Source organism: Martes martes (genome assembly GCF_963455335.1).
Source record: "Martes martes genome assembly, chromosome: 1".
Classification (NCBI taxonomy): Eukaryota; Metazoa; Chordata; class Mammalia; order Carnivora; family Mustelidae; genus Martes; species Martes martes.
Genome location: NC_137888.1, coordinates 1,986,532 through 1,998,197, shown reverse-complemented (window position 1 = coordinate 1,998,197; position 11,666 = coordinate 1,986,532). Strand labels below are relative to the sequence as shown.

The 11,666-nt window shown below is 65.8% G+C and overlaps 1 protein-coding gene across 1 annotated transcript; it reads right to left on the bottom strand.

Annotated features, from left to right (window-relative positions):
- Positions 1-1,368: 1,368 nt before the first annotated feature.
- On the bottom strand, positions 1,369-10,564 carry ICOSLG (inducible T cell costimulator ligand). The gene is made up of 10 exons (XM_080820826.1): positions 10,431-10,564; positions 8,113-8,153; positions 6,834-7,193; positions 6,066-6,359; positions 5,678-5,837; positions 5,375-5,494; positions 5,059-5,195; positions 4,654-4,825; positions 3,989-4,023; positions 1,369-3,064 (listed from the first exon to the last, which is right to left on the bottom strand). The coding sequence occupies exons 1-10, from the start codon at positions 10,442-10,444 to the stop codon at positions 3,054-3,056; spliced, it is 1,344 nt and encodes a 447-aa protein (XP_080676952.1). The 5' UTR covers positions 10,445-10,564; the 3' UTR covers positions 1,369-3,053.
- Positions 10,565-11,666: the final 1,102 nt, after the last annotated feature.

Below are 11,666 nucleotides of genomic sequence, written 5' to 3'. Positions count from 1 at the left end.
GTGTGGGAAGGAGGGAGGATCCTGGACGGTTCTTGGCTGGGACAGCCCCCGTCACTCCCCCAAGGCCCAGGTCCAGGTCTGTAGGGGCCTCTGCTCCCGGAGGCCAGGCCTGTCGCGCTGGGAACTGGTGGGCCACAGCCCCACACCGCGCTGGGTATCACAGCTTTCCTCCGTGATGTGAGGGGCCCCAGGGTCCTTCCCGGGGCCTCCCAGCTGGAGCCTTTGGCAGGAGGTGCCCCCTCCCCAGGGCTCAGCTCCTGGCCCCTGAAGGGTGCTCACGGCACAGGAGGCCCCTGGATTCTTGACACCGATGCCCCACGGGCCCTGGGAGGGTGGGAATGAGGGGGCCGGGGACCAGGGTGAAGGACGGGGCTGGGGCGCCCTGTCAGGGCTGGAGAACCCCCAGGAGCAGCGGGAGCGGGAGTTCCAACCCTGCTGGGGTGTCTGGGTGCAGTCCGTCTCCAAGGGCAGAATGATCTCAGGTCCCGTTGGAGTGACTGCCTTCTGTTTCTGGAAAGCTGGGAATTGGGGGGGGTAGGGACCAGGCGTGGGGCTGGGGGACCCTTCACACTGCCCAGAGCCCGCCTGCCGGCTCCGGCCCTGGCCCGAATGGCCATCGGAAAGCCGCAGCTGCCCTCCCCAGGGCGGAGGCTGACACGCTGGCCAGGCTTCTAGAAAGCATCGAGCCGCTGGGCCAGTGGGCAGCAACTCGTTCTGCCTCCTCACCCCACAGCAGGGACAAGTGTCTGCCTCAGGCCACACAGGCTGCTGACCTTTCTGTCCCCCGCCCTCGTGACGAGGCGTCCTGCGTGCTCACCCGGGCTCCTCCTCCTCAGTGGTCTTCCCATCCCTGCTGCGTGCAGGTGAGCGGCCGTGGCGGGAGGGCCCCCGAGGCCAGGACTCCCAAGGGCACAGGTGTCGGGGCAGGGCCTCTGGCCAGGCGCTGAGCGCACTGAGGCCCTTCCAGGCTCTGGAAGGAGCCAGGCTGCACGGGAAGGAGCCTGACGGGAGACGTTCCCCAGCCCGGACCCAGGAATCCCCTGAGGCCCAGGAGCCCCCGTGTGGCAGGGGACGGGGGCCCCATCACCCTGCCTCCCGGGGCCAGGGCCCTGCGGAGGGCAGGGATTCTCGCTCCCGGACACTGACCCTCATGGCGGGGAGCTTCTCTGTGGTGGCCGTTCTGTGTCCCTCTCCCCATTAAAGGCCAGTGGCAACCCCGCGAGTGACAACCAGACGTGCCGCCAGAGCTCGCCCAACGTCCCCGGGGGACACGACTCCCCGGGGTGAACCCCGACGGGGCGGGGGGCCCTAGGCCAGCGGGAAGGACAAGCGGGCAGGCGGGGAAGCCGCTGGACACAGACACCGCTTTCATCTTGTATTCTCGTAAACCGGGTTTCCAGAAGCGGACGTGAGCACAATGGTCTACGACCCGCCCACAGACGGTGATGTCCAGGCTGAAGGTCGAGGGGTCGCTGTACCTCCTCCCAGACCACGCTGGGTACTGCCCGGGGGGCGCCCCGCAAGCGGGGTCTGCTGCAGGCTGCAGGGAGGGCGGCCGGGGCTGGCGGCTGGCTCTGCGCCCCCTCCCCGCCACCCCTCCCCGCAGCCCGGCCGCCCTCGTGCTTTCGCTCTGGACGCCACGGACCCCGGCCCCCCGCAGGGACTCGTCCCTTCGCATGCTTCACGCAGTCGGATGCTCACGGGTCTCGCCACGCTCGTGTCAGAGCCGTGAGGGGAGTTCCGGGTCCAGAAACAGACACGAACAGTTTCTCCTGGAAAGTGCTGGGCTCAGCTTCGCCCTGAGCCTGGTCCTCGTGTTTGTCCCAGTCCAGGTCCGGGTCTGGGGGCTCCTGACGCCGTCAGTGCTGAGTGACTGCAGGCGGGACGACAGGCTGCGTTTCCCAGGGGCTGTGCACACCTGCGTCACCTGGCAGCCTCTTCACAGAAGCTTCTGGAAGCACGAGCAGCTAGACTCATTCGGGGCCACAACATGGGAACGGCCAGAGCCCTGGGCCGCACACCTCTGCATGCCCCCCCAGGGCCCGGGGGGCTCCGAGGAGCCTGGCGTTTGTCCCTTCTGGGTGGGCTGGGGGTGGCAGGTGCGGCGGGCAGCACGGAACGCACGCCACATTCTGATGCCAGGAGGACGCCCCCTCCACGCGTGTTGCGCTGCCACTGCGGGCCCTGGACGGCCCCTGGCGAAGCCTCCCCCGGAGACGCGCGCTCCCTGTCCGGCCTGAGCGAGTTTCTGGGTTGTTCCTTTGCGCCCTCGGAGGCCGTGGCTCCTGCCAGGGCTGCCCGAGAGCAGACTATCTTCTCGAAAAATTCCGCGGACTTTTTCGGACTAAAATCCAGCTTTGGGCCAAAACAAACAAGATCGTGGTTTCTTCCCAGTGAGGATCTCAGAGGAACGCAAAGCCCCAGGAGTCTGTCGGGTTTTGCAGCATTGACCGTGACTGTGATCGGCGTCCTGGACACACACACACACGTGCAGACACACAGCCCTGCATCCCAGGGGGCGGGAGGGAGACACTGGCGCCTCCGTGTCCCACAAACACCCCTGAGTCACCTTCACCCAGCGGGGCAGTCGCAGGAGAGCCTGCGCCCTCACTCTTCCCCCTAAGTGAGACGCCCTCCGCCGGTCTCAGAGAAGCCACACTGCCCCCAACCCCGTGGGTTTCGGAGATAGAGAAGGGCCCCGCGGGCTGCAGGGGTGGGTGGAGGAGGGAGCCATCACGAAGCGCCGGAGCTGGGGGGCCCGCCCACGTGGGGGCACGTGTGTCCCGCTGACTCTCTTGAGAGGTCCTCGTCCTCGTTCCGGGATCGGGGCAGCCCCTGGAGTGCTCTCCCTGGGGTCAGGCAGGGGCCTGGTGTCCCTTCCAGGCCAGAGAGGCCCCGCGTCCACGAAACCCCCTTGTTAATGGCGCCGATGGGGGCAGACGGTCCCCCTTGGCCACCGGGCCTGCCCGAGTCACTTCTCAAGCCGCCGTCCGCCGTCCCTCCTGGTGGCATCTCACAGCAGCCCTGTCCACCTCCCGGGCGGCGAGTTCGCATCAGACACAGTCTTAGAAAGAAAAAGAAGGGAAAGGGGGTCATGGGACCGGCGCCCGCTGTCTTCTGGGGCAGGGGAGGCAGACGGCGGACTTTTCTGGGGGCTTAGAAGGGTGGAAACAAAGGGCCGAAAACTTTGAAAACGCACGGACGGTGTGCTTCCGTCCGCCTTAAAAACAGGCAGGCCCTGAGGGTTAGGCGAGTTGCTGGTCTCAGGCTGGAGGACACGGGCTCGCGTGGCCCCAGGAGCACGTCCCGGGCCGCCTGTCAGCCGCCGGGAGCAGGTTCCCGGGACCAGTGGGGCCCCCCCGGGGGGGGGTGCTGCATTTCATGCCCAGCCGGGGCCCGACCTCCCCTGGGCGGCCAGAGGGCTGGAGGGGCTCACGGGGCTCGGAGCCGGGGCTCACTTGCCTGGGCTGTCAGGTGCACGCCGGCCCCTTGCCCCTCGCAGCCCGAGGCACCTGTGTGCGGGAGACGGAGGCTCTGTGAATGGGTGTGTTCCCCAAACTTGGGGGGTCACATCGACCTTGGCTCCCGGGACTGGGGTGCTCGCCTCGCACGCGTAGCTGTTCTCTGACAACGGGCTCAGTGTCTGGCCGCCCGTGAGCCCCGTGGGGGTAGGGTGGGGAGGACGGGGCCCCGGGGGGGAGGGTGAAGCTCGGGGGCTGTGCCCGGCGGTCACCATCCCAGGCTCTCTGCTGGCGTGTGTGTCTGGAAAATTCCGTAACCCAAGGTCAGCAAGGACGGATTACACGCCAGAGGGGGCAAGTGGGAAGCAGCTTCCCGAGGGGGTCCCCAGGGGTTCACTCTGTCTCTGAAAACAGAAACATCTATCCCCTGGGTACATCTGTCCCATGAGTACAGCTCATGCCAAAGGCAGCCCCCAGCCGCCCGCTCCCGTAACCCGCATGCGCCCCTTCCCTCGCCGCCCACTCACCAGGGAACGTCCGCTCTGGCTTTGCAGCCAGGTACCTGCGGGAAGGAACCAGAAGCACTCAGGGTGGGCAGCAGAGGGCGGGGGAGGGGCCGCTCCCGGGGGCACCTCCCCAGGCCTGGCCGGATCGGCAGCGGGTCAGGGCCGCGGCCGTGGGAAGTCTTTCTGCGATGATGGAATTGGCCACGCGAGGGAGGCCCCAGGGAAAGGCTCCAGCTCGGAACCAACTTGTCCATCCAGCAGCTACCCAGGCCCTCACCCCATGACAAATCTGGAAGGGCCCCGCCTTTGTCAGTATCTTAGGGGATGCCCGCCGGCCTCTCCGCCCAGGGGAGACGTCCCTTGCCCCCTCCCAGGGTCCTTCCCGGTTGACCCTTGGGGCGTGACTCCGTTCGTGTTCTGGGCTTTTCTGTGAGTTTTGCTGCTTGGTTTTAGAGGGTCCACACCCAGACTTCCTCCACCTCTCTTAACTTTGGCCAGAGTTCAGGACCTGAGGCAGCTCGGTTTCCACAGAAACGGACCCCATCCTGACCTGTACGCTCAGAAGCAGCCACTCCCGCCCCACGCGAGAACACGGCCTCCTGCCGCACCCATACCTTGAACAAGGCATCTGGTTCATGCCACCCTGAGAAACCCTCAGCCCCGAGCCCCGGCACCTGGTCCCCTACCTGGCTGGAAACCCGCAGGGACATCGGCTCCTACACACCCAGCCGGTGGCCACGGCCACGGCCACGACCACACCCAGCACGGCCAGGGTGCTCAGCACTGTCCCGTGCTCCCTCCTGTGGATGTCGGTGTGGCTCCCTATGTTGCCAGGTTCGGGGGTCGTGAACGTTTCTGCTGGAAGAGAAAAGGAACCCAAGAGTTAACGGCCACGGAGGAAAGGCAGGGCCTTCTGACCCTCTGACCCAGCAAGAGGGGCCCCAGGGAGGTGCTGTTTTGGGGACGCTGAAACCCCGAGGCTGGTGGGGGAAGGGGTCCTGTCCCTCAGGGGAGCCCCCCCGTCTTCCTGGGGGCACAGGTGGCCCTCCACACCCCCACCGGGGCCGCGGGAGCCCCCGCAGCACCCACACCTGGGCCGGAAGTGCTGATCCACTGGGCGTGGGCGTGGGGAGCTTGTCCGGGCTCCCAGCGGTCCCACAGCGCCAGAACCGACACCACTGCCTGAGGGAACCTTCTGGTTTCCCTTCCACCCGCCGCCCACGCTGCTCTGCGGGGAGAACGTGGCTCAGAGGCCGTGGTCAGAGGCGGGCTGTCTGGTGCTGCCCCCTGTCCTGGTCCGTTTGAGCTCAGAGACCCTGCCCACAGACTCAAAAGGCTGTGCCCTGATTTCTGGAAGGAAGACGGTGGCCCTGCCGCCGTTCCCAGGGGTCACGGCGTGCGCCCCACGCAGGCCCGGGCCCACACTCGGGAGGCTTGTGCGTGCTGTCACCCTCTGCTGCTGCCATCTCGGATTCTCCCCATTCCTGCACAAGGAGCCCGGCCTTTCCCTCCACTTTGCACCAGGACCTGCAGGTTACCGGGGGCAGGGGGCGGTCCTGGGGCAGCATCACTTTCCTGCAGCAGGCAGGGCCCGCGGACCCCACTGCCAGCTGCTGGGAACCTGACATCTCAACGTCATGACAGGGACACGCAGATGGAGAGCCTGGGGCCTCTAGTACCTGCCTGTACCCCAACCCCAGCCCCCCACACCCCAAGCCAGCAACCAGGCCCGGTTCCAGCAGCCGGAGCCCCAGCGTGGCGGCTCTGGCCTTCTGATGGGGCACAAGCTCATAGACGGAGCAGGCATGAGCTTCGATCCTGATGCCCTCACTGCCCGGTCCTACACAACCTCCCGGCCTCAGTCCCTCGTCTGTAAAGTGGGTCAGCAACGCTGAACTGAGAGTGACCACTGAGTCAGGGCACGTGCCCTGCATGCCCAGCCCCGCTCCTGCCCGTCAAGGGCTGCCTGTCACCTCCTCCCGCTTCCAACCAGCTTTGGGAAGCCACAGCCAAGACCCTTCGCGGGGGTCAGTCCCCGAGTCACCGCAGGCCCCCAGGCTCGGGCTGGCCTCAGCGCGCGGACCCCGGGGGACCTTACCTGTCTGGCACAGGCCAGTGAGGTTTTGGTGCAGAAGGACGTTCTCGATGCAGCAGCCGACGTTCACGCTGGGGGTCCGGCTGACCCGCAGGACGCTGACCACGTCGTACAAGCCGCGTGCGTTCAGGACGACCGTGCTGTTCTGCAGGTCCTCGGGCAGCACGCTGTCGTCCGTCTTGTTGATCCAGTACACGTTTGGTTTTGGATAGCCGTTCACGGACGTGCACATGAACGTGAGCTCCGCGTCCTCGGAGGGGCCTTGTGGGGCGCGGACCACGGGCACGCTGTAGTTCGCTGCAGGGGAGGGGGTGGGAGGGGAGGGCGGCAGGGGCTGAAGGTCAGAAGCGGAGGGGCGCGCGGCCCCACTCCCGATGACACAGCCCGTCTGTCTGCTGCGCGGAGGTCCTGGGTTGGCCTGAACGGCCTTCCCACGTTCTCTCTCACTTAGTGCTTTCCAGCGCTCGCTCCTAATCTCGCTCAGAACCTCCAGCTGGAGCTGGTTTGCAGAATTCCAGGCAAAGACGGAAGATTCGGGGTTCATGCGTGAGACCAGGTCAACTCAGGCTAGAGGGGACTTCCTTCGGGGCAGATGTGTTTTCAACCAGATCCGCCCCACACCCGCTTAGACGCAGACCCGCCCGGAGACTTTAGGAGGCTCTTTATGGACGGAAATGAGCCCAGGACCGCGCCTTGTCCACACGGACTCCGGGGGGTGGAGGGGGGGTAAGGCTGGGGTGGGGTGGGTCCCGCCGGCCTCCATGGTCTTACCTGCCACGTGCAGCGTCACCACCACGTCCAAAATCTTTTGTAACTGCAAGGATTTCCTAAACACCAGGCAGTTGAACTTCTGTTCGTCAAGAGGGGTGACGTTGTAGAGGCGCAGGGAGAAGTCGCCGTGCTTCATGCTGTCTGGGGAGAGCCAGGCCCTGTCCCTGTAGCGGTTGTCCTCGAGGCCCGCCGAGCTGTTCCCTGACAGGTAGTAGGTCACGGTCGTCGGGTGGCCCACGGCGCTGATTTGCCAGTACACGTAAAGGTCGTCTAGATCAAAAGTGGGGCTTTCGGGGAAGACGCAGCTGAGCTCGACGTCGCTGCCCACCAGCGCTCTGACTTCCTGCTCTCGAGTATCCGCTGGGAGGGAAAAGGACGAAACTGATTTTCTGCAACGGATTCCCTGCCGGCAAAGTTACTCTACTGGGGGGACGGGAGGAGGATTTTTGGTCGCAAGACTCAAACACCACTTCTGACTCATTTCAGCAGAAATGCAACGTATTAATCAGATGGACGTAGGAATGGGAAAGCATACTTAAAATTCAGGTATTTTTGGCAAGCATGTGGATTTCTATCCTTACAGGAGAGGCTAACGTCGGGAGAAGTGGGGGGACGGGGGGCACCCAGAGCCACACTGCGCTATTTCGGCTACTTCCTGGGTATTTCCAATTAATTCAAAGTAAAATGTTTCCTTTTTTTTTTTTTTTTGTTCAGACATCTATAAGGAAACAGTTTCGCTCGACGCTCGCACTACATCAGGAAGGCTGACAGGCTGTTCCCAGGGTGGTGCAACCGTCGGGACCACGGAAACACCTGCGGGGAGAGCCGTCGTGTCCCCGGCCCGCCACCCTCGGGGCTGGAAGGCTTGGCGAGCCCTCAGCCTTCCACGTGCTGCCGAACCTGCTCCTTGCTTTTCTGCATGATGGCGGCTTTGCAAATTCCTGGGGGCCAACTGGGGCGAAGGGGTCAGGAGAAAGAGGGGGCCCCAGCGCATCGGGGAGCAGAGGGACGGAAACACGGAGCACGAGCTGCCTTCTACTTCCGTGAAACATGGACTCAAACAAGAACTCTGGGGCCTGCACAAGCGGCCCCTGCCGTGGCCTTTGGTCTGCTCGTTACCCAAACTCCGGACTCAGCTTCCTCGCGGGGGCCCCCAGAGGGGCAAGAGGGCCGTGGTAGGGCCCTGCGGACACCCGCACCCACAGGACACCTGCACCCACAGCCTCCCTGCTCCGCTGAGGGCAGGGAAGAGGCGCCCCGCGGGAGCCCCCGGACCTACCGGCTTGCAGGGCACTGAGCAGCAGCAGGAGCGGTCCGGGACTGGAAAGAAACAACCAGAAAGGCAGGTGAGCTCCTGCTCCTCCCAAACAGGGCAGACTGCTCCTCGCGGCGGGAGTGGTCGTGCCCAGGGAGAACTGTGACCACACACACGGCCTCAGCCCGTCCGGCGGCTCCTGGGTGTGGGGGTGACTCCGCTGGTGGGGCGGTCAGGGCCACCCCTGGCAGTGCCGACAGTCCTGAGCCACCTGCCAGGCCCCCGATGCCGACAGTGTGATCACAGGGGATGGTGGGAGCCTCCCCAAGGTCACAGCCCTCCGCCTGCTGCCGGCCTGGCCTTTGCTGTGGATGGATTCCAAGAAACTACATGAAATCAGGAAAATACACTTTGAAAGGATTTGTAGCAAAGCTACATTTAAGTTTGGGGACACAGAGGGGCGCCTGGGTGGCTCAGTGGGTGAAGCGCCAACTCTTGGTTTCTGCTCAAGTCACGACCTCAGGGTCAGTTTCCGGGTCCGGCTCCTCTGCTCACGGACCCTCCCTCTCTCTCTGCCCCTCCCACTCGTTCTCTCTCTCTCTCTCTGAAATAAATAAATAAATCTTAAAAAAAGAAGTTTGGGACACAGAGAGGATCTAACGTGGCCAACAGCAGCGGCCGCTGAGCTGCCGGGGAGCCCACGGGAGGAAAGGAACGCGGTCATTCTGAAACCAGAAACCAGATCTGAAGGCTCCTCGGAGCGGGCAGGCAGCTCGCCTGCCAAGGGCCAGCAAATCCCTCTGGGGACTTCCCAGACTCCTTAAAGCCGACCTTGGACTTGGGAGACTCCGCACCCTGCGCGCCTCTGCCCCGCCACCGGGGCCTGCAGGCCTCCCAGGGTCCTGCGTTCTGGACCGGTAGGCACCCCCGCCCCACCCCCAACAGCTGTCATCTGAGTGGGCATGGAGGCCCGTGCCTCATGGGGACGTTCCGGCGTGCACTGCTGTCCTGCCAAGCCAGACCCTGGGCCACCAGGGGCTCCCCCACACCCTACAGAAGGCACAGCCTGTTGGGGTCACCATTCCAGCTTGTAGGGACAACTTCCAGACCTCCCTGTCCGGCCCCCTTCCCTGGAGCCAGAGCTGCCTTCTAAGACACAAGGCTGTGGAAACCCCTTGGTGACTCCCCACAGGAGACCCACAGTCTCCCACAGTGCCCATCAGACCCCCATTCTGTGCTGAGGGTCCAGGGGACATACGCCTGCTAGGCCGTTGTTGGGTTATCTGGGGGCGCTCTGGGGGCGTGCACATGAGCACATGCTCTGGGCTCTGGCTAGGGAGGCAGGTTTGCCTTCTCCCTGGGTGCTCCCTGGGCTCACTTCGGCCCTCCTAGGCCTCTGCTGTTCCCCCTGGCCCCCAGGCCAAGCCCCAGGCTCTGGGGTATGGGTGACTGTGACATTCAAGGACCTACATTTATTTTATTTTTTTTTTAAAGATTTTATTTATTTATTTGACAGAGATCACAAGGAGGCAGAGAGACAGGCAGAGAGAGAGGAGGAAGCAGGCTCCCTGCGGAGCAGAGAGCCCGATGTGGGGCTCAATCCCAGGACCCTGAGATCATGACCTGAGCTGAAGGCAGAGGCTTTAACCCACTGAGCCCCCCAGGCGCCCCAAGGACCTACATTTATAACTGGGAAGGCTGGGAGTCAGGACCCAGGTGTCACCGCCATACCAGCTTATCAAGGGGCGCACAGCCTGCCGACCCCACGACTCCACGCAAAGTGGGTATCCTGGCAAAAAGCTGGGAGCAAAGCTGGCCTTCCAGTCTTCCCACTAGCAGGGACCAGGAGTGATGCGCAGGCCTGAGCCCGTCCTCCCTCAGGCTAGGCTGATGGGGGCAGGGATCCTAGGTGTGGGGGAGGACATGGCACCAGCCAGTGGGCACCAGCTGTTCTTGGAGAGTGATCCTGGCACTTCGAGGTCATGGCGTGCCTCTGGGCAATCTGCCGCGGGTGGCCAAGGCAGGGCGGGGGCGCCGGGACACTTGTCCGCTAGTCGCTGCGCCTGCTCTCCTTCCAGCTTTCGCTCTCACCCTTCCTTCGCGGGACCCGCCTCCGAGTACACCCACGCGCTGCCCTCCGTCCTCCGCCACCTGCCCCACCCCTGGGAGGACGCCACCCGCCTGCAGGTAGGGGCTCCGGATGCCGCCTGGCGCCCAGGGGCCGACCCTCCCACGGATCCGCCTGGGCCACCAGGTGAGCGGGTGTCCTATCGGACCACCCCGGGAGCAGGCTCCCCGCCCCCGCGGCGCCCCCGCTCCGTCCCCGGCACCCGCACACTCACCTTCTCAGCCGCATGGTGGGGGCGGGACCTCGGGTCGAGGGAGCCCTCAGAGCCGGGCGGCTGGAGACCCCGGAGCGCGGGAGACCTCAGGCCGCGGGAGCCCTCGGAGCTCGGGAGACCTCAGGCCGCGGGAGCCCTCGGAGCTCGGGAGACCTCGGAGCGCGAGAATCCTCAGGCCGCGGGAGCTCTCGGGGCGCCGGAGCCCAGCTGAGCCTCCGCGTCCCGCGTCCCCGAGGCTCTGAGCGCTCCGCCAGCCGCGGCGCCGAGTGCCTGCCCTGGCCCCGCCCGGCCTCGCCTCTGATCCCACCCCTGCCCCGTCCGGCTCACGAGGGGGGGGGGCGGGGCTAGCGGGACGGAAGCTCGGCCACAGGCCCCGCGAGGTGGCCCTCCCCCGCAGGGACGACGCGCGGGGACCGGGGCGCCGAAGGTGTCCCGGGGAGTTGGGTGCGGCGGGGTGCTGGTGCGCGTTCCCGGGCAGGAGGACCGCCGAGGGCTCTGCGGGAGGCTTGCCGGGCCGGAGGGGCCGTGGGAGGCCACGTGCTGTACCCCGGGTCGCACAGACCGTCCGCGCCCCCCAAGCGCCCGGGCCGCCGCGGCGCCGACCGCGCCCCCACCCCAGGAGCCGGCGCTTCCCGGCCCGAGGCTGGGCTGGGCTGAGTGCCCGCCGTCCTCCCCCCGGCCCTCCCTCTCCCCCACGGGAGTCGGGACCTCCAAGTCTCAGGGGAAGTGAGAGCCCTGCGGCCGTTTGGGAACGAGTGAATGAACGGACGGGAGGCGGGAGGGCAGGCGGGCTCTCCTCTCCAGTCCAGCGCTAGGTCCGGGAGATCCGCCCCCAGCTTCGCCCCGATCCTTTGGGGGGGGGGGGCTGTGCCACAGGCCACAGCAGGTGTGGCTGGTACAAGCTCCGAGGGGCCCGCTGCGTGGAAGCCAGTTCCCGTCGCCTCCTCCAAGGCCGTGGCTCTCCTCTTTTCTGGTCTGGAAAGGGCCCTCTGCTCCCTTCCCACCCCGCCCAGCGCCCTTGGCCTGCACGGCGCGGCCCGGCCTGGTGAGTCACTGTTCCTCCCCGTCCGCGCAGGCCAGGTACGCTCCAGGGAGGTAGGCGGGGCCGCGAGGAATGGGGTGTCCTCCCTGCAGAGGCGGCCCCTAGAGGGGCCCGGGATCCCAGACGCCCCACCTCTGGTGTCGGGGAGCTGGCGGGAGCTGTGCGTCCTCGCCCTGTCCCGGGACCCTCTCCAA